This window comes from Pseudonaja textilis, chromosome 1 (assembly GCF_049901715.1).
Source record: "Pseudonaja textilis isolate UNSWEBS1 chromosome 1, rPseTex1.2, whole genome shotgun sequence".
Classification (NCBI taxonomy): Eukaryota; Metazoa; Chordata; class Lepidosauria; order Squamata; family Elapidae; genus Pseudonaja; species Pseudonaja textilis.
Genome location: NC_141990.1, coordinates 272,695,459 through 272,717,485, shown reverse-complemented (window position 1 = coordinate 272,717,485; position 22,027 = coordinate 272,695,459). Strand labels below are relative to the sequence as shown.

Below are 22,027 nucleotides of genomic sequence, written 5' to 3'. Positions count from 1 at the left end.
TGTTTAGTCTCAGAAGTGAGTGACTCTCTGTTTCCTGCTGTTGGAGAATTTTGTCTTTCCTTCTAAATGACTGTTACTGATCGTTGATGTAAGTCTGTTACTGAACTGTTTTTGATACTGGACTTTGATATTTGGATTATCCCTGAACTGAACACTGAACTGAACGCTTTATCTGTGAATGACTTGGACTGCTTATCTTGGACTGTGCTTAAACATTTATTGGAAGTAAAAAACCTACATTTACTGTACAGTGTATCTGTGTGCTGTTTGTGTATCATTCTTCACCACTCTCACTATGTCTCCCTGTATGCGCTCATTCTCCTAACGGGGAATTACCTCAACAATGACCATTCTCACAATTCCTGGACAAGTATTTCCCCATGGTGTTTTGAAATTCTGGAAATTATAGTACTAACACATCTGGAGGAAGCCAAGTTTGGAAAGGCTGCTGTATGATATGATACCTGTGCTATCCTTTTCTGTAGGTATGGGTTGGTCTGTGACTTCATCCTCCAAACTCTTCCTCTTCTTCGGGGCATCTTGGTTCTCCCCAGGCATAAATTGGTTCTTCTTATTCTTAATCAAGATCTTCCCCATGAGATCCTGAGGACTTGGCAATGGCACTCCTGGTTTTAGCTACCAAAGAAAGAAGTGGACCAAGTTAACATTCATATGATCCTCACATTAACACAGAATACAGATGGTCAGAACAAGTGTATCCGATGACTACTTAACTATTTAATTTTCTTATTCACTTACTGGATATTTTTCCAAGGGTTCAGTCAACAACATGTCCCCAAAGATGGTTCTACAGTACTCAGCCATCTTTGCCTGCTGCTTAGGCCTAAAAGAAAGTACAAGAAAGGAATAAATTAAGAAAAAAGTGGGTTTAGCATCATCCATGCTTAACCTGTTTTACTTTCTCTTTCTATTCTAGCATGTGCAAGACTTATCTAAATTTACTACCACAGAAATGTTTTGGTTTTTTTTTTTCTAAACTTTGGTCTGCATCTCTTCTCTACCACATCCCATGTTTGCTATTGCATGGCAATTGTTTTAAAAATATCCTTGAAATTATTTAAAGTTCATTTAAGATTTTTTCTCTCTCTTTCTTAATTATTAAATAATTTAACTATCACACTGCTGGGTTCCAAATTTGTTCAGATGGAATACACTTCCCAGGTCCATTTTAATAGATACATTTTCTAGGAAATCTATGAATAATTGTGTCAAGCCACAAAAATGTATTGACATAAGTGTAGCCATTTTAGTTATTCTTAGTATATATTCTTTTCCTTACTTTCTCTGTGGCAGTCATGGGGGAAGAGTTTCGGGCTTGCCACATTCCTAAGGAGGCGGGGAGGAGTGGAGATAAAGAGAGTGTTTTGGCTAGGTGATCTTTCTTCCCGTGGGAAACGAGCTGTCCATGCTTGGGCCCCTTGAGGTGGAGATTTATGACACCAAGCAACGTTGGATTATTTCTATTGGAGAATGTGACATTTGGGGGGGTTGTTTCTAACTTGTAATATTGTGGGGTAATTCCGGGTTGTGTCAGATCCGGAATTACCATGGACTTTGCCAATTTGATGCTTTCCTAAATAAAAGAAATCTTTTTTTGAAGATGGACTTTGTTCTTTTCTTTTTAAATGGATTTCATCACTTGGAAACCTGACAAATTGTTTCAATGTATATGGATGGGAAGATTGGATGAGAATTTCCTTTTACTTATAAGTAAGCTTTGAAAAGGAAAAATAAGCGTCAACTTTTACCATCTCCTGATTGTGAATCCTGTTTAGCCTTTCAAGAGCTGTCTGAGCACCAAACTGAAAGAACAACTTCAGGAGAAAATCCACAGCTGGAGCAAAGATGTTTTTCAGCTGAAAACTAGCATGGCACATGCGTATACATTTTCTTTCTCATGTAATTGACTGCGATTCTGTGTGGCAATTGGTTTTTTTCTTTTTCTCTAAAGAATAGGCCACAGTTGATTTTGATTTGGTAAAGGGTTGCTAATAATATTGCAGCAAGAATTAATTTATCCTGACTGAATACACTCCTCCCCACTTCTAGTTTATCAAAACACACTTTCAAGCCTTTACCACAGATCCTAATACTCACAAATCCACATGGTTCTCAAAAGACAGGATTACTGGGTAGGGAGAAATTTTAAAAGCGCTTTCTGCAATAGCCTCAAGTGCATCCTGTATGAGACAAAGAGGGAGAATGAGAGTGAGGGAGAGATCTGCTTTTCATGAATGTAACGGAGTATTTGCTTAAGTAGAAGAAACCTACATGATTCAAATGCTGATGAACATTTCTCATAATTGGTGTGCTGGGTGGTTCTGGGGAGAATTTTAGTTGAGCAATATCTGGAAAACTAGAATTTACTCATATCCGGGGGAAAGCCTTCACACATATAACTGGAACCCAAATCGGTAATATGTGCATATTTGGGTGAGAATTATCGGCACAATACTGTACAGTGATCAGTTACTTGGAAGTCTCAGGGTTTCTAATATCACGTGAACAGTCATTTATAGACTGATGCCTGATGTTAGAGGACAAGAGGCTGTGACCACAAGTGAAATGGAGAATGCCATAATATCCAGGGAAATAGTCAGTGTAATGTCTGATTGTATTGAGAATATGTTTAAACTAAAGTGTAATTATAGTATGATATTATACCCTAATTGTCCCACAGTGGGAACTGCAAAAGAAGATTTGGGGGGAAATGGCATTTTTTGACAAACCCCCCCCCCCCACAGCAATTACTTTGTAATATTTTGAATTATTTTGAAATGCAAAAATTTTATAGATTGAAATTGCAATTAAACTCTTCTAACTTTAGCCTGATTACACCTCTGTCTAATTTAAGATGCAACCGCCATGGCAATTACTTGCATTTTATAATGAGCTATTTCTTACTCCAAATTAAACACTACCATGAGTGAGTCCATGGTCAAATGTATTGTTAAAGTTAACAGCTCTAACCCTAGTCTATAATGTACAGATTTAGCCATGGTGTAGAATTCAGAAAATGCAGCAAAGGAAAGGATGTTTGTAATAGCAATTTTTCACCCCCTGAGGTTCATCAAAAGTTATTTTCAAAAAGAAAGAATTGTAAAAATATTTAGCTGATCAGCTAAATCTATATACAATTGCCTTTTTCTTTGATAAAAAAGGGGAAAGGAAATACAGGTTGCCCAATCATAGCAAAGGTGACTGTCCTTCTCATTGGGCAGAAGAAGAATCAAACTATGCTTATTTGTGGCAAGATACATGTGCATAAAATGAATGAACATAGTTCTTAGGAAAGCAATAAGACATGGGAGGAGAGGAATCCTTTTAAAAAGTTGATGATCATTAATACAAACTTTGCACTAGAAAGTTATTGCCTTTTGCTAATCTTGAATTTGTAAACTGTATCCTTAGGCAAAGGGGGAATCCATAACATCTCACTGTTCTTATAATAACAGGACAGGATAGAAAGCCACAATCTGGATGACAAACTGGACCCAGGTGGGCCAAGGAGTGAGACAAAGCTAGATATTCTTTCCTTGTTCATTCAACCTGTACAGGTGTGGTCTTCCACTTACAACAATTCATTTAACAACAGTGCAAAGTTACAATAGCCTTGTAAAAAATGATTTACGACCTGCACTCACTTATGACTATTACATCATCGCCATAGTTACATGATTGCAGTTCAGATGCTTAGTAAGCTGCTCACATTTACAGTTGCAGTATCCTGTGGTCGCATAATTGCAATATGTGACCTTTCTGGCTGATTTTTGGCAAAGAATGCCCATTGGGGAAGGTGGATTTGCTTCATAACCATGTGATTTATTTCACGGCTGCTGTAAAAATTAGTAAAATTGGGTCTGATTTGACTTATGATCACAATGTCTCACAAAAGAGAAATTCTGGTCCCAATTGTAGTTGTAAATCCAGAACAACCTACAGAATATGCTAATGACAACAACAGAAGAGAATATTTGTAGCTCAGGGTTGGTGCTTTCTTAGCTTGGTTATTTTCTTATAGCTGTCTCACTACCAAACTAGGTTACATTATGGGTATAACAGTCACTATGTTGAAGAATGAAATAAGATTGGTTTGGCATGATCTGTTCTTAACAAACCCGTGCTGACTGCTAGTTATTACTTTACTTGTTTCTAGATGTTGGCAGATCTGTTTTTTTTTTTATCTTTTCCAGTATCTTCCCAGGGTTGATGTTAGGCTGACTGGTCTATAATTTCCTGGGTCTGTTTTTCCCCCTTTTTTGAAGAAGGGAACCACATCAACTCTTTTCCAGTCCTCTAGTAGTTCCTTGGTGCTCCAGGATTTTTGAAAGACATGGTGCAGTGGTTCTGGAAGGACCTCTGCCAGCTCCTTTAAAACTCTGGGATGTAATCTGTCAGGCCCCAGTAATTTGTGTTCATCAAGATCAAGGTGTTCTCTTACTATTTTTTTTGCTTCTTTTAACTTTTATTTCTGGTCTGTCTTTTACAGTTGTGTTTTTGGTGGGTTTCTTTTTGCATGAAGACCGATGCAAAGAATGAGTTAAGCAGTTCTGCTTTCTCTCTGTTGCCTGTTACTTCCTTGCCGTCTTCTCTCTTTAGTGGACTGACTGTTTCCTTGATTTTTTTTCTTGTTATTTATATGTTGGAAGAAACTTTTTTTATTACCTTTGACTTTTATTGCAAGTCTTTGTTCATTCTGAGCCTTTGCTTTCCAGAGTTTGTCTTTGCAGATTCTGGCTATCTGCTGATATTCTGCCTTAGTTGTATGTCCTTCTTTCCATTTTTTGTATTTGTTCTTTTTTTTCTTTCAATTTGCCAGAGAGATCTTTGTGCAGCCATGCTGGTTTCTTCTTGGATTTCTTGTTTTTCTTTCTCAGTCTGGGTGTGTGATGGTAATGAAAGTCTGGGTGTGTGATGGTAATGAAATTGGTTAAGAAATGTCTGCAAGAAAGCAACCAAGCTCAGACAGCTACTGACAAAATGACAACATGTACAGAAACTAGGTTTAGAGTGGATAAGTATACTGACATTGATAGCCTCTTCTTTTAGGATTGAATAAAAACAGTAGCATTTGTCAGGGCAGCAATAAAGTCACTGAAAAAGATATTCAGATGCTATCAGAATCATGGAGGCATTTTATATGGTCCAGCAGAACTTTTGTACATTCTTAACATTGTAATGGGGTGGGATTTGTTAAGATAGGCTTTGGAAGTTCGCTTGATATGATTATGTGCCAGATCAAAATCCTATCCTGATCAGCACCAAATGGTTTATTATGAACAGTGCATAAGAAGGTCAGGAACTGAACCAGTAGAGGGATTCAAATATTTTTACTACCAGTTCTGTGGACGTGGCTTGGTGGGCATGGCAGGGGAAGGATACTGTAAAATCTCCATTCCCATCCCACCCCACTAACCTCCAGCTCCATTCTCCTGTGCAGGGCAACAAAAGAAGACCCAGCCGATCAGCTGGGACTTGGGAGGCAGATAATAGATGGGGGTGGGGCCAGTCAGAGGTGGTATTTGCCGGTTCTCCAAACCACTCAAAATTTCCGCTACAGGTTCTCCAAAACTGGTCAGAACCTGCTGAATACCGTGAATGCCGCTGCTCCCCATTTTTATTCCAGACTGATATTAAAAAGCCTCATTTGGAAGAAGCATCATAATAACCAGCTACAGTCGTTATCTTATCCTCAGTTAAATGTTTGATCTGTCTTTAAAGTCATTTTTGTCCGTCTTTATATTGTCCGTCTTTCTATTTATGTTTCCCTGTCCTGTCATGTTTGACTCTTACAGTCAAACATGACAGGACCAGCTCCTTGCCAAAACTATGGTCACAGGCAACGGTCATCTCCATCTTCAAAAAGGGAGACCCCAGCCTAGTTGAAAATTACAGATCAATCTCTTTATGCTGCGTCACCTGTAAAGTCATGGAACCGATTATTAACCAATCCATTATCCACCACTTAGAGACAAACAACCTACTCTCTAATAAACAATTTGGTTTCAGAAAAAAAATTATCCTGCAATCTGCAACTCTTACACTGCAAAAACATATGGACTACACAACTCAATCAGGGCAGATAGACACAATCTACATAGACTTTTGTAAAGCCTTTGATTCAGTGGTACATGACAAACTACTCCTAAAACTAAGGTCTTATGGTATCTCTGGACACCTGCATAATTGGATAGAAGCATTCCTGTCAAACAGACAACAGATGGTCAAAATTGGGAGCATCCTATCAAATTCTGTACCTGTCAATAGTGGTGTCCCCCAAGGCAGTGTTCTAGGACCAACTCTCTTCATACTCTACATAGATGACCTCTGTGATCATATTAAGAGCAACTGCATTCTCTTCACTGACGATGTAAAGCTATTCAACACTACAGACAATACTGCTACCCTTCAAAAAGACCTTGACTGTGTATCAGAATGGTCAAACAAATGGCAACTTCAAATCTCAACAAATAAATGCTCTGTCTTACATATTGGCAAAAAAAATCAGAAAATAAAATACAGGCTGAATAGTCAAGACCTTGTTGAACTCTGTCAAGGATCTTGGAATACTCATTTCTAATGATCTAAGTGCTAGAGACCACTGTAACTACATAGCCAAAAAGGCATTAAAAGTTGTTAACCTAATCCTGCGTAGCTTTTTCTCTGGTAATATTACACTAATAACTAGAGCATACAAAACATTTGCTGGAACAATACTCGAATACAGGTCATCAGTCTGGAACCCACATTACATATCTGATATTAACACAGTTGAGAAAGTCCAGAAATATTTCACAAGAAGAGTTCTTCACTCCTCTACTAGGTGCAGAGTATCTTATGCCACCAGGCTTGAAATTCTAGACCTAGAAAACCTAGAACTACACCGCCTTTGGTCCGATCTAAGTATAGTATATAAAATCATACATTGCAATGTCCTACCTGTCAATGAATACTTCAGCTTCAACTATAACAATACAAGAGCAAACAATAGATACAAACTCAAGGTTAATCGCACCAAACTTGATTGCAGGAAATATGACTTCAGCAACAGAGTGGTCAATGTCTGGAATACTCTACCTGATTCTGTGGTTTCTTCCCCAAATCTTCAACATTAGACTGTCTACTATTGACCTCACCCCTTTCCTAAGAGGTCTATAGGTTTGTGCATAAGCGCACCAACGTGCCTACCGTTCCTGTCCTATTGTTTCTTTTATTTTTCTTATATGTATCCATGTATTCATAACTATGTTTTTACTTATACCTATTATCTTGTAAGCAATTGACAAACCAAATAAATAAATAGAGAGCGGTGCTCATCTGAGGGAGTCAGTGTTGTCTAAACACATTTCCAAGATCATTGTGGCCAGCATGAAGGAACACTGTTACCTTCCCACTGAAGTGGTACTTATTTATCTACTCGCAATTGCATGCTTTCAAACTGCTAGGTTGGCAGGAGTTGGAGCAAGTAACGGGAGCTCGTCGGATTCTTGGGTCTCAAATTCGGGCTGCCAGCTTTCCAGCTGACAAGCTCAGCTTCTTTAACCTCTGAGCCATTGCGCCTCCTATCTCTTTATATTGTATAATTGAATAAAGTTTATGAATGAGACTTTTGCTTGATCCACCACTCACTTTCTTTGGACAATCATGCATTGTCAGACAGCGTTATAATTTTTTAAGCTGGAATTTATAGTTGCGGTTTTTTATAATGTACTTTATCTCATTGCTGTGTGCCACCCAAAGTCGCTTTTTGTGAGATGGGTGGCTATATAAGTTTGATTGATAAATTGATAAAGAAAGAAAGAAATAATACATTTGTGAACCCTCTTTATTTTCTCTACTCTAATATTGTAACTGATAGTTCTTGATAATATTTCTATGCAATTATCTGTCCTCTCCTGTTGCTCCAGCCATTGATTGACATCATTTTAAGTAGGACATTTATCTTCTGTGGGTAAACTGAGCCTCATTCTGCAGCTACTGTAATGGCAAATGAATTTTATCAGCAGATCAAAAGCCCAAAAATGGGATCCAAGCAAGGGAGATTAAAATCATGAACATCAGCTCATAAAACCACCAAGAGTCAATTGTACTGAATGGCCTATAATCATGATGGCGAACCTATGGCACATGTGCCACAGGTAGCATGCAGAGCCATTTGTGCCGGCACGTGAGCTGCAGGCAAACTTACCTCACTGGGCATGCGTGTGCCTCACAGATGATTTTCAGCTGGTTTGAGACCTTTTTCAGCCTCCCAAAGGCTTGAGGAAGGTTTTTGCAGGCTCCTGAAGGCTTTGCAGGCCGAAAACTAGTCCAATTTTGTTACTTCCTGTTTTTTCTGAAAATACTAGAAGTGACAAGATGGGGCTAGTTTTTGGTCTGCAAAGCCTGCAGAAGCCTTTCCCAAGCCTTTGGGAGGCCGAAAAAGGCCTCAAACTGGCCAAAAATCAGCTGTGAGGTGCAGTGCAGGTAAGCGGGCAGCAGGGGTGGGTGGGTGGGGATTACGCATGAGTGTGGGATTGCCTTCTGGGTGCTGGCACGCAAGTGTGAGCATGCAAGCGCACGCACAATTTTTGGCATAGGAGCCCCAAAAGTTTAACCACCACTGGCCTATAACTTTAGATTGTCTTTTGCAGAACAACTTTTAATTGTTCATGGATTGGGGAGAGGGAGACTGATCCTGCCTCCTGACATGATCTGATTTCAAAGAAAATTGATCTAGGTTCAAATCAGGAGAGAGCCACCTCTTTCCACCCGCAAGTTATTTTGGAGCGGGAAACTAAGTAGGAAGAAAGAGGAGAGGGGAATGTCCAAATGTTACATAAGCTATAATGAAAAGTACATGCTGTGTTAACACCCTGTAATTCCTTTTCAAGTTTCATTATTGTGGTGCAGAGCAATCATTCCCTATAATTATGGCTCCACTGGAGCACAATAGCTTTTATTTGCTCTGTAGATTGTGTGGTGCTGTGTCATGGTAATTGTGATGTCATAAAATGGAGAATGTAAAATTGTTAACACCAAAAACTACTACCAGGGTAATCGTTTAAAGGGTCCATTTATTTTTTTCCCCTGCTGCTTAAACTACAGCTGAAGACTGGAACCTATTGAGTAACTTCTCCTCTGAATTTTTGGGACAAAAGAAAATGTTTAAATACTTGAAAGGGTAGTAAGAAAGTATAGGATTCTGATCATTTAAATATGCAAGTCTATCATTTATTATGCATGTATCACTGATGCAATATATAGATCTTAAGCACCTATATTTGAATTGCTTTGTCTTATGTGTCTTGATTACAGTAATGTCAAAGTATTGCTGTGCAGAACACAGAAAGTAACAGAAATCTTTAAGGATTTTAAGATCAAACTCCTTTAGGCCAAAAAAAAAAAAAGAACTAATCCAATGAAATCTTGATTATGGTTAAAAACCATAATAAGGTGAATGAGCTAAAACTATATTTAGAATAGGGGTACCTGATTTTGTAGTAGTAAATCAGAATATAGGCATAAGGTTGTTGAGGTTGTAATTAATGACATGCTAAACACAAACCATTTAGGGTTTGGGTTTAGCATCTTCCCGGAAGTTCGGGAAAGCCAGAAATGGGCCCGTTTCTGGCTTCCAGAGAGTCTCCAGAGCCCGGGGAAGCAGTTTTTGCCCTCCCAGAGGTTTGAGGAACCCAGGGAGGCCAAAAACGCTCCTGCCCTCACCATGGTGCAGGTGGCCAACTATGCCACACCTACTGTGGCCACACCCACCCAGCTACAAGGCAGAGAACCCTTTGCTAAAAATTTTGAAGCCCACATCTGTCTACTGCCCAATTCTGGGTTCAATTCTCTGTGTTCCATATTCTTAAAATCAGTATAATTGAATGGAAATAGGTCCAGAGGAAGACAACAGAGGTAGGCAGGAATATGGAAAACAAGTCCTATGAGGAACATTTAAGAGACTTGGAACTTTTATAACCTTAAGACAAGAAGCAAGTGCCGTCTTTGTATGCTTCCCTTAAAATCACTGGGTCCTCAGAAGCTCCAAGACTTGGATGCTGCTGCACAAAAACTCTTTTGGAGCCACTTGGATTCCAACTGAGCAGGTCTGAATGAATTGACTGACTCTTTCTCTAGTCCTGTTTCCTGCAGTTCCTAAGGAAATAGACGGGATCCTTACTTCTATCAACCATGCCATCAATTTATTAGATCCACGGCCTTCCTAGTTGATTAAAATTTCTTGAGAGGTTACCTGTGGTTGGGTTCAGGTGGTGGCAAATGCTTTCTTATATGAAGAAATGGTTTTGCCTGCCATAAAAAATATGGTGGTAGGCTTCCTCCTAAATTTGCCATATCTGGATCCAACACTTCTGGACAACTTTTGTCCTATCTCCCTGCCTTTTGGGGGAAGGGGGTTGTTGAGGAAGTGGCTGGGCTGGAGCTTCAGAAAAACCCTGAAATAGGCTATCTGGACCCTTTCAAGTTGGGACAGAGACACAATGTTAAGGTTGTTCTCCTCCTTTCTCTGAAGCTTAACCCTTCAGCCCCTTACCTGTGGGATGCCTCAGGGTTTGAAATCCCCACCTTTCCTCTTTAATGGCTATATGAAATCACTGGAAGAGGTCATCCTCCAATGTGGGATGCAGTAACATCAGTATGCTGATGTTGTACATCCTGATCCTGAGATAATGTAATGCTATCATGTCCCAGTGCCTGGAGGATGTGAAGATCTGGATGTGGACGAAAAGTTACATTCAATTCTGGCAAGACAGAGTGGCTGTGGGTTTTAAGTTATCCTGGTGTAAGGATTTTCTATCTTTAATTTGGGATGGGGTAGCAGCTTGTCAGATGGGCTCAAAGAAAACAAACAGAAAATAACCACCAGCAAATGTGGTACCTTGAACAGTATTTCAGTTGTCATAGTGTACCCATGGGTGATGATTGGTTCCTCATCTGGAGGACGTCCCTTCCAGCAATCAAGTTCCACACAACGACAACCAGCCAAGAGAGTTTGGCGATACATTTCAGGAGATGAAATTCCAGAAAACTGTCCAGCTGTTAAAAAGGGGGGGGCAAAAGGTGTGCGCATAAAATATTAATAGAACCATAAAACAATAACTGGCAAAACTATGACAAAAAAGGTGATGTGTAAGTTATAAGCACTCAAGAGGCTTATAGGCATCTGCCCTAAGTTATGGCAGATTGTGATCCATTTTGCCTATTTTCTGTGATCATCAATGGCTAGATCTTGGAGGATTATCTTTCATAGCACCTGTTACCTAACTTTTTTTGAGCTGGCAGAACTAGGACATGTGGGGAATTGTAATCCTAAACATAAATAAAAATCAACACCTTGGAGAAAATGATCCCAACTGGGACAAATAAGTGCATCTTGGTAGATATCACCATACCTGTTAGGTAAGTGTTGTGGGATGAGTTGATGAAATAGTGGGAGAGTGGCTGGTTCAAATCTTGGTATAGGAACAGTTTGTCCTGAGATATGATGCTGTTTTCAGGACCACACAGGAACCAAACCATTCCCTCAGGAGACAGCTGCCCTGCAGGAACAAACAATTGTATTGTGACTGGAAGTGCAATTTCAAGGCCTTGAAGATGACTTTGGATCAGGGATAGGTACTTTGCTGCCCTCCAAATGTTCTGGATTTCTATTCCCATTAGCCTCAGTCAGCACAACCAGTCATGAGGAATTGTGGGAGTTAGAGAATAAACCTTTTGGAGGAAACTAGGTGCCAGTCCCTGTGTTGGATGCTCCAACCGCCCCCCCCCCACCCCGCTTTATTCTGACTTAAAACCAAAGGTAATAGAGGTATGATTGTTGTGAGTTATGAGTCTTTTATAACTTTTATTCCTAATTCTGTTCAATCTTTTGCAGAGTCCTTGTTTAGCCAACTTCATCCAATTTTTGTTGGCTGACAAAGAGAGAAAAAGGTATAAGGAAGCATTCCACGATGTTAGAACTACAATATATTTTTTTCTGGGAGAAGAGGATTGTTAATCAATAAAAGGCCAACTGATTTTTGATGGCATACCCTGAAGTATTCACAAAACTTGGAAATCCTAAGGTATTCACAAGAGTCTCAACATTGTCCTGTTTTTTTATACAGTTATCTTACAGACATTCTATTGGGAGGCAAATCAGCAATATATTACCAAACTGCCAAATATCTGTGTGTGTATATATATGTTTATAGAGATTCAAACAAGCACACACAACACATTCACTACTTCTTTATACTTCCTGCCCTGTTCATATCCACATAAAAATTGGACAGTGTGTAGCACTCTGTTGTCTCTATAGGCTTGGGATCATCACAAAACTGCATCCCAAAGGAAAAGACTTACCTCTTTGAATATTCATCCCACTAGGCTCATATTTTTCTATGAGACCCTGTACTCTATCTGGTTTGGCAGGAGGAAAAAGTGTGTCATTGAGGTGGGAATTTCGCTGTTTCTTGTTGATAAATTTTGTCAAGTGATCTTTCGTCATGTATGGCTTGGCTTTTGAATGGCTAAAGAGAAACAATGAAGAAGAGCGCCTTTAGAGGTCCCTGGAAAATTCCCCCCTAAGGAGCAAGGCAAGGTTCAATTTTTTTCTTTTTAGTATTGAACAAGGTTCTATCTTTTCTTTTTCAGCACTGCAGATTCAGCACTATAAGACATGAACAATTGGTGCAAAAATAAAGCTCAATCTAAAGTGCTTCCTTTATCATCCTGAAACTTTCCCCAACATCTGTATACTGAACAAATAAGAAATGAACAACTAACACCCATAAAGAATTCCCTTTGTAAAGAAAATGGCATGTAATAAGAGATACTAGCAATAGCAGCAGCAGCAGCAGCAGCACACACACACACACACACACAGATATATATAGATATATAAGCCCCCACCCAATCAAGTCCCACCCCCACTGGCAGTTGGAAGGAAGAAGCAGCTGCAATCTCACATCACTCCAAGAAGCAAGAGCCGAAGACAGAGGCCTGATGATGATGAATGAGACTTCATCGAAACGTTGCCTAGATACTTTGAATCTTACGCGGGAGAAAACCCGAACAACCAAAGATCCACACACACACACACACACACACACACACATATATATATATATATATATATACACACACACACACACACACACACACACACACACATATATATATTGGTTTTCTTAAGTTTTCGTGGGTACTTACATGAATGTTATTCAGCTTTGTTCGGGTATTTTCCCACGTCATTATAGTTGTGCTTTTAAAGTTGTAGCAAAGTTTCAGCAGAATCTCATCTGCCATCATCAGGCCTCTGTATTGTGTTCGTCTGTGAATCAGACTTTTACAGTTGTTTCAGTTTTAAATTTGGTGCTAGCCTACTGCTGTGCCAGAATGGTTTTTTCTTCATCCTGATTGGCTGGGAGTCTTGGTCTGTGTTTATTGGTCTTGGAGTTTGCTGTGTTCTGCTTGATTGGTGTTTCTAATATCTTCTGTCTGTTTTGTGGCTTTTTTGTGTGTGTCTTGATTGGCTGGCAACATTGTGTTCCTGTATTGGAGGCTCTAAGTGCGGCTTGGGTCCAAGTAAATGGACAGCTATCATTTGTTAGGAAGCTAGGTTTCATCTGGGTGCCTGGTTGGGGTGTGTTTGAGCTGGAGGTATCGGGAGGATCTGTTTGTGCCCAGGTGTTTGCCTGGCTAATGGTGTGGAGATTTTTTTGTTTGTGAGTGCAGGCTTCCAAATAATTGACAGTCTGGTGGAATCATCTCTTCTAGTCATGCTTTCAGGTCTTTTTTCAATCTCTATGGCTTCTCTGATAATTCTGTGGCTGGGGTTTTCTATAGTGGCTAGGGTTTGGGTGCCATTGAAGAATCTCATCTGGCATCATCAGGCTTCTGTATATACTATGTACACAGCTAGTATACCCTAGCTGTGAAAGTCTGACTCACAGACGAACACAATACAGAAGCCTGATGATGGCAGATGAGATTCTCCCGAAACATTGCTACAACTTTAAAAGCACAACTATAATGACATGGGAAAATACCCGAACAAAGCTGAATACCATACATGTAAGTACTCGCAAAAACTTAAGAAAACAAATAGATATATATATATATATGTGTATAGATATATAAAATCCCCATCCAGGATATCTCCACAACAAAACTCACAAGGCCATCACATAGCCCATTATACCAACATCAACTCCATCCACCAATCAAAAGGCAGCAGCGCAGCCAACCAGCCCAGCACACCAGCTCCCCCACCAATATTTATAGAGAGATGGCAGCTGCATCACACACATGCTATTCACTATATATATATATATATATATATATATATATATATATATATATATATATATAAAACCCCACAGTGTTTTACAGTATTCTCTGGGTGGTTTACAATGTCAGCATATTGCCCCCAACAATCTGGGTTCCAATTTCGGAAGGATGGTGGAGATCTATCTATCTTGAGACCTATTAGGATCAAACTCCAGGCAGTGAGCAGAGTTAGCCTGCAATTCTGGATGACACAGAATGCAAATACAGAATCCCAAAAGACTCATATGAATCAAATGAAACACAAACCATAAGAAATGCTGAAGGATGAAAACTGTGCTAGATTTCATTGGAATTCACCCAGATTCCCTTCACCTACATAGTATCTCTTACACTATGAAAGCTTACTGTGAGGTAAATATTTCATCAATATCCGGCCGAGGACACAGATTTATCAGGAATGTTTTATACACTTTTTCAGGAAAGTCTTCTGGGTTGATACCATCATTCTGGAAATGAAAGAGCAGCTCACAATAAGATTTAACAATATATTCTGAGTTATAACATGAATTCTTTCTCCTGTGCCTAAATATGAACAAGAGGTGGTTGTATATCATAGAAAAAAAAGACTATCTGCATGTGAAATAGAAAAATACATTTAGCAAGAATTTCAGTTTTTCCTTAAGAATATTTTTTTTTCACAGATGGATGATGTAGCTATAGTAGATTTATGGGCCCCTCCACCTATAATGTTTGTAAAAGTGCCATGCTGTTGTAGTTCCTTTACCTCAATGTGTTGTTGCAAGTTTTCTCTAACTGAGATGATTAGCTTGTAATTTTATTCTGGCACAGAAGAAATATTGCAAATGGGAAGCAAATTATTTTCCATCAGTGAGAATTTGCAGTTTATCCTGGTTGCTTGGCTGACCCACCTCTTCCCACACATGAGTTTATGGGAAGTACTGAGCATTGCAAAAATGGCAGTAGTGACAACAGTTGTGGAATAATGCAAACATGCTTCTGAGGGTTTACAGCAGGGGTGGGCAAACAATGGCCTGGGGGCCACATCCGGCCCGTTGGTCTTTTTAATCCGGCCCACCGAAGATTGGTACAGAATTAAGGTTTGATGTGAATGATTGAATGATTGCATTCATTTGATTTTGACTTGTAATGACAGGCATTTTGATACCAGGTGGCAGCCCGTCTGTCAAATTTTAAAAGTCAATGAGGCCCCCTTCCCCAACCTTATCCATTGCCAATAGAGATGACCTTGGTTCTCACCAGAAAACTCTCTCTTGTGTCTCGTAACACATTCCAACCTCCTTCCCCCCTTCCCCCTCTGTGTGGCAACTGAGGAACAGGAAAATGGCTGCTGCCAGGTTCAGTTCAAAGTTGACAAACTAACTGTAATGGCAAACACATGATAGAAATGCTGCAAAGATCGTAAGTGTGGGCGTTGGTTGCAAAGTTAGTTTTTTTAAATCACTGCCATTAGCTGTGAATTGTTGCTGTTTGAAGCAGTTCCTAAACAAGGGCTACATGTACAGTTATTTCTCTAAGATACTGGTAGATTGGCAATAGGTTCCAATTCACCATTTGTTTAAATGTTCAACAGTGTTCCTCTCCTCATTTTCAATATACAGGATTGTATCAAATGCCTTAGTCTTGACATCAACCAATATGAATACATTTACCAACAATCACTTTATTCAAATATTAAACCTAAATAAAATGTGCACATTCTTATAGGAGCACAGGAGTATATTTGCCGAATTCAGTAGTCTCGGTAATCTCAAAGAAACTGTTTCTACCCATTTATTTCCTGACCTGTCAGACGAAGCTGCTTAGAATCCCTTTTTCAGATGTGGTTGTTCAACATAGCAAAGTTTTGGGCTGAAGGATCAAAACCATTTGCTCAAGAGCTTTGATGAAAAGTCTATGGAAATCTGTGTTTATTACATAATTTATATACCTTGCTCAGGATTAAATTCCAATTCAGTCTATGAATTCTGGGGAATATACATGTAAGAAAAAAAATAATTACTTACCTTCCCCTGTGGAAGATGACAGGCGCTTAATGCTGCTTCTACCCTTTTTCTGTCTGCGGGAAACATTTGAAAAATACTGAAAAAGAAAAGAATGATAAATTAAAGAGAGTGGGAGACAGTAATGTTCTAGTGGGAAGACTGACCATAAAGAAGAACCACTGTAATAGTAAAATAAACAAAACTCCACCTGAAGGAGAATATTTTGTCAGAGTAGAGTTCAACAACAGTAAATCTTCAGTGTCTAAGGTTTATATTAGGCAGAGCAGTTACATTCCTAAAGTGAATAGGGCTGAAACCTCTGTGTTTATGAAGCTCAGTGGGGTTTTTATTTGAGAGCATGGATTTCTGAAATATACAACACATTTTAACAAAGATATCAAGAAATCAAAACTTTTGTTTTTCAGTGACTTTCTCTCAAATACTGCACACATGATTTTTGGATAATTCTCGGGACCACCAGAATACATTACATTGTATTTTGTGGGATTATGCCATTCCATCTGAAAAACACTGAATAAATATACACTAGGAATAGAGATTAGCTGGTCACATCTTTGCCCAAAGCCCAATGGGAGCTTATGTTATTGCCATGACTCAGGATCCTCTCAGAATTGAGTGCGCCATTAACCAATTAACCAGAGATTAACCATTAACCAGAGACCATCATTTGTGAACTGTCCTTAAATACCACTATCCGCTTCTTACTATGCTACAGAGCCCCTGATTATGACATAGTTCATGCAAACAAACTAACTTCACTGCTGACATGGGCTGCCTCTTGTCCACACCCTCTTATTTTCCTTGGTGACCTCAATCTACCTCTTATAAACTGGACCCTAAATGAATGTACATCCGAACCCATACTTGCAATCCTGTACAATGCTGTTACCACACTGGGACTGGATCAATTAGTAACAAACAACACTAGAGTCAACAACTGCCTCGACCTCATCTTCTGCAACAGCTCAAACTCAATTTATGGCCTACATACAAGAACCCTTTTCAAATAGTGACCACAGTATGATTGACTTTTGTCTCAATGTATGCCCTCACAAAGAAGATCATAATGATGGATCTCCAAAATACAATTTCAAAAAAGCCAACTATGACCTCATAGATGCCGACCTATCATCTCTTGATTGGCATTTTCTGTTCTCTAACTGTAATACTACAGAAGACCATTATAATGCAATCTTACTTGAACTTGAAAGAGTCATTAAACTATATGTACCATTAGTAACCCCTAAAAAAAAAAAACAAATTACCCATAACAATAAGGAAACTTCAATAAAAAAAATCACTATGGTGTAAAAACAAAACTAGCTAAGTAGCAAACTTTAAAAACCGATTCAACACCTTATGTTGACAGATAAAGGCAGAATACACAAATAATTACTGTAAGCAGGAGGAAAACCTCCTATGTGCAAAATCTACCCATACCTTCTACAATTCTGTAAACTCCAAACTTAAAGACTCAAGAACCATCCCACCTCTAAAGGGACCAAATGGGAAAGACTGCAGTGACAAAGCTGTTAAGGCCAACCTCTTCAATGCATTCTTCAATTCAGTCTTTGTAAACAGCAATGGCTCATGGCCCACATTTCCTAGTCGTACCACAACTAACTGCAATGATCTACTACATGGTGACTTTATAGAAGATAATGTAGAAAAGGCACTACGAAACCTAAAACCATCCCTATCTATTGGCCCCGATGGATTATGTGCATACTTCTTAAAAAAGCTCCCCTCTGCCATAGCAGAACCCCTAATGGTCCTTAGCTACAGTCATCCCTATCTTCAAAAAAGGTGACCCCAGCCTGGTTGAAAACTACAGACCAATCTCAGTGTGTTGTGTCATGTGCAAAATCGTGGAATCAATCATTAATCAATTCATCACCCTCCACTTAAGAGACTAACAACCTACTCTCCAAAAAACAATTTGGTTTCAGGAAAAAATTGTCCTGCAACCTACAACTCCCTACACTGCAAAGACATATGGACTACTCTACTCGACCAGAGTAAAGCAATAGATGCGATTTACATAGACTTCTGCAAAGCCTTTGATTCAGTGGTACATGACAAACTACTGTTAAAACTAAACTCTTACGGCATTTCCAGATCCCTTCATAAGTGGATTACTGCATTCCTGTCAAACAGACAACAAATAGTAAAAATAGGGAGCACCATATTAAACCTTGCTCCAGTCAATAGTGGTGTCCCCCAAGGCAGCATTTTAGGACCCACACTCTTTATACTCTATATAAATGACCTTTGCGATCACCTTATTAGCAACTGCATCCTCTTCGCGGATGATGTAAAGCTATTCAACACCACCAACAATGCTACTGTTCTTCAAAGTGACCTTGATTATGTGTCTGAATGGTCAAACATTTGGCAATTCCAAATCTCAACCAACAAATGCTCTGTCCTACACATTGGTAAAAAAATTAATTCACCAAATACAAACTAGGGGGATATGACCTCGTTGATGACCCTCTCTCTGTCAAGGACCTTGGAATACTCATATCTAATGATCTAAGTGCTAGAGCTCACTGTAACAGCATTGCCAAAAAGGCATTAAGAGTTGTAAATCTAATTTTACGAAGCTTCTCCTCTGGAAATATTGAATTGCTAACTAGGGCATTCAAAACCTTTACTAGATCAATACTCGAATACAGCTCATCTGTCTGGAATCCGTACTGTATATCAGACATTAATACAATTGAGTGAGTCCAGAAATATTTCATGAGAAGAGTACTACACTCCTCTACTCGCAACAGAATACTCTATATCACCAGGCTTGAAATTTTGGGCTTGGACAATCTTGAACTACGGCGCCTACGGTTGGACTTAAGCGTAGTATACAAAATTATCTGCTACAATGTCCTACCAGTCAATGACTACTTCAGCTTCAACCGCAACAGTACAAGAGCACACAACAGATACAAACTCAATGTTAACTGCTCCAAACTTGATTGCAGAAAGCATGACTTCAGCAACAGAGTGGTCAATGCCTGGAATGCACTACCTGACTCTGTTGTAACATCCTCAAGCTCCCACTCCTTCAACCTCAAACTATCCACTATTGACCTCACCCCATTCCTAAGGGGCGTGCATAAGTGCACCATCATGCCTCCCGTCCCTGTCCTATTGTCCCCATTTATTTGTACCTATTCCTGTACTCCTGCTCATGTTTATACTTATACCTACCCTGTTTCTCCAACAATACGGCCTCCCCCAATAGGAAGTCGCAGCATGTTTTATAGGCATGAAATGAAATTAAGCCCCTCCCCCAAATTAAGGCCTATATTAAAATATGCAAAATGGGGGGGAAATGGCGGGGGGGGGGCTTGCTGTTAGGAAGTACTTTTGTTGGATATGGTGCTGCCTGCATTGACCCTGATACAAAGTGCCCACCAATGCTGAGGTCAACATCCAAGCCGTCGCTGCCTGCCTGCCCGAAGATGCAAGGGGGGGAATTAAGTCACCCCCGAAAAGGTGGCCTAGCCATTTTTTCGGGGCTCAAAAAAAATATAAGACCCGGCCTTATTATATGAGAAACACGGTATTATCTTGTAAGCGATTGACAAATCAAATAAATAAATGAAAATAAATAAATAATATGAACATCATACTCACTTCTTGACAGGAATTTTCCCCTCAGCATTCAGTTGCAGCTTCAGTTTCACCAGACTGCAGAAAAGGGCAGAACAGATACATTTTTATTAGTTTAATAAGTTCTGGGACAAAAAAGAATGAAGGAAGGTAGTGAAGGAATTGTAGGGAAAAACAATTGAGGTAACTCTGGTTTGATTACCTCAGGAACTGGAACCTGGAGCCTGTGTGACTAGAATCAAGTCTGTTAAAAGTATCCAAAATAGACGCTTTAAGATCCAAAAAATGCAATTAATGTTATATGTTGTCGTGTCAAGCCTGTTTTCACAGGTGGGATACAAAGGAAGAGAAGAGAAGGAAGAGAATGGTTTAGGAAAGAAGAGTAGGGACCAGCAAAGAAATAAAGAAGAAGTCCTTTTTTTCTTTCTCCTATGGTCCCAAATGATCAATAAGATGAATTTCAACAAGTTGATGCTACTAGGACTGGATTTTCATCAGCTACCATGTGAAGACAATGTCTTGCTTATATTTGACTGTTGTTATTTGTTTCTTATTTATTTTATTTATTTATTTTGTCAAACAATTATTAGATAACAGGTATATGTATAAACATGGTTATAAATATATGAAATGGATAAGAATAAGAAAAAAAGAAACAATAGGACAGGGACAGTAATGTTAGGAAAGTAAGTCACCTAACAGTTGGGCTGGAAAATATATAAACCAGGATAGACGTTTTAATACTGTCTCTTTAAGGGAATGCTAAAATTGTAATTGGGTGTGGTTCCTCAAATGGCCATAAGGTGGAGCCAGAAACCTGGGTTGTGTTGTTCTCCTGTTGTTAAGAGCATTGCTGTTCCTGCATTTCCCTATTGATTGTTGCTGATCATAGTTCTTCTTGGATTTGATGTAAGTCTGTTACTGAACTGTTTATGATACTGGACTTTGATATTTGGATTATCCCTGGACTGAAAACTGACTGCTTTAACCGTGAATGACTTGGACTGTTCATTGAACTTTGCTTAATGCTTTTACTGGAAGTAAAAACCTACATTTTACTATACAGTGTATCTGTGTGCTGGTTTTGTGTTATTCTTCACCACTCTCACTACGTCTCCCTGTGTGCACTCATTCTCCTAACAGGGAATTACCTCAACACTGGTTATGGGCCCAGATCATACCAGGCTCAGATAACTGACAGTTGGTGTGAATGCACAGTACTGTATACAGACAGCTGTTTACTGTTTAATTGTGGGTTACTATCCTGGTAAAGATGGCACAAGACCCTTCAACAAGTCTATCACTGATAACTCAGTTGGATGGAACAATCTTATGTTTCCTGGTCTATGAAATGCAGTCTAATTTTGCACAGTATGTATCTTCACTGGAAGTCCTGCCCAGAGATAAACTGACATTAACTGACTTAACCAGAAGGTTGTTAGAAGAAGCAAGAAGACGATTGGATAGAGATCAACTGAAAAAGGAACAACCACAAGAAGAGGATTTGTGTTCAACTGCCTATACTGTTAGGAAATGTTTTTCTTGTGGGGCTAGGGGACATATAGCTAGATTCTGTAAGAAGGGAAAATGACAGAATACTGGCAAACACCAGAAGGCTAAGAAGAATGTTAGTTTAGCTATGTCTAGCAATTCAACTGTAAACCATGATTTGTGGGTTGTTGATAGTGGAACATCGCAGTGCATTACTAAAGATAGAGAGAGGTTTGTAAAGATGTCTACAAGTAAACAACATGTATCATTGGCAAATGGATGGAAGATGAAAGCATCTGGTGAAGGCACTGCATATTGTTCATGTGTAGATGAGCATTTAACTATGTTATATGTACCTAAACTGAAATTTAATTTATTATCAGTAAGGGCTTTAGTTAATATTGGTTATGTAGTAACCTTTATATACATTTACTGCATAGATGTCTAGGGCACATTAATTTCAAAATGCTGAAACAAACTGTTGACTTGTCAGAGGGAGTAAAATTAAAACCCTGTAGCAAGTACTTAAACTGTAATGCTTGTAGCCAAGAGAAAAGCAAGGTTACTCCTGCAAACAGACT

The 22,027-nt window shown here is 39.1% G+C and overlaps 1 protein-coding gene across 2 annotated transcripts in view; it reads right to left on the bottom strand.

Moving 5' to 3' along the window:
- Nucleotides 1-22,027, bottom strand: part of PLCB2 (phospholipase C beta 2) — a 74,417-nt gene that overhangs the window by 31,528 nt on the left and 20,862 nt on the right. For both annotated transcript variants that reach the window (XM_026710292.2, XM_087921813.1), the window contains exons 6-14: nt 19,980-20,033; nt 16,341-16,416; nt 14,701-14,801; nt 12,367-12,533; nt 11,415-11,561; nt 10,901-11,058; nt 2,119-2,201; nt 760-844; nt 465-636 (exon numbers count right to left, since the gene is read on the bottom strand). In XM_026710292.2, the coding sequence (XP_026566077.2) occupies nt 465-636; nt 760-844; nt 2,119-2,201; nt 10,901-11,058; nt 11,415-11,561; nt 12,367-12,533; nt 14,701-14,801; nt 16,341-16,416; nt 19,980-20,033 (1,043 nt within the window). The remainder of the gene's footprint in view (nt 1-464; nt 637-759; nt 845-2,118; nt 2,202-10,900; nt 11,059-11,414; nt 11,562-12,366; nt 12,534-14,700; nt 14,802-16,340; nt 16,417-19,979; nt 20,034-22,027) is intronic.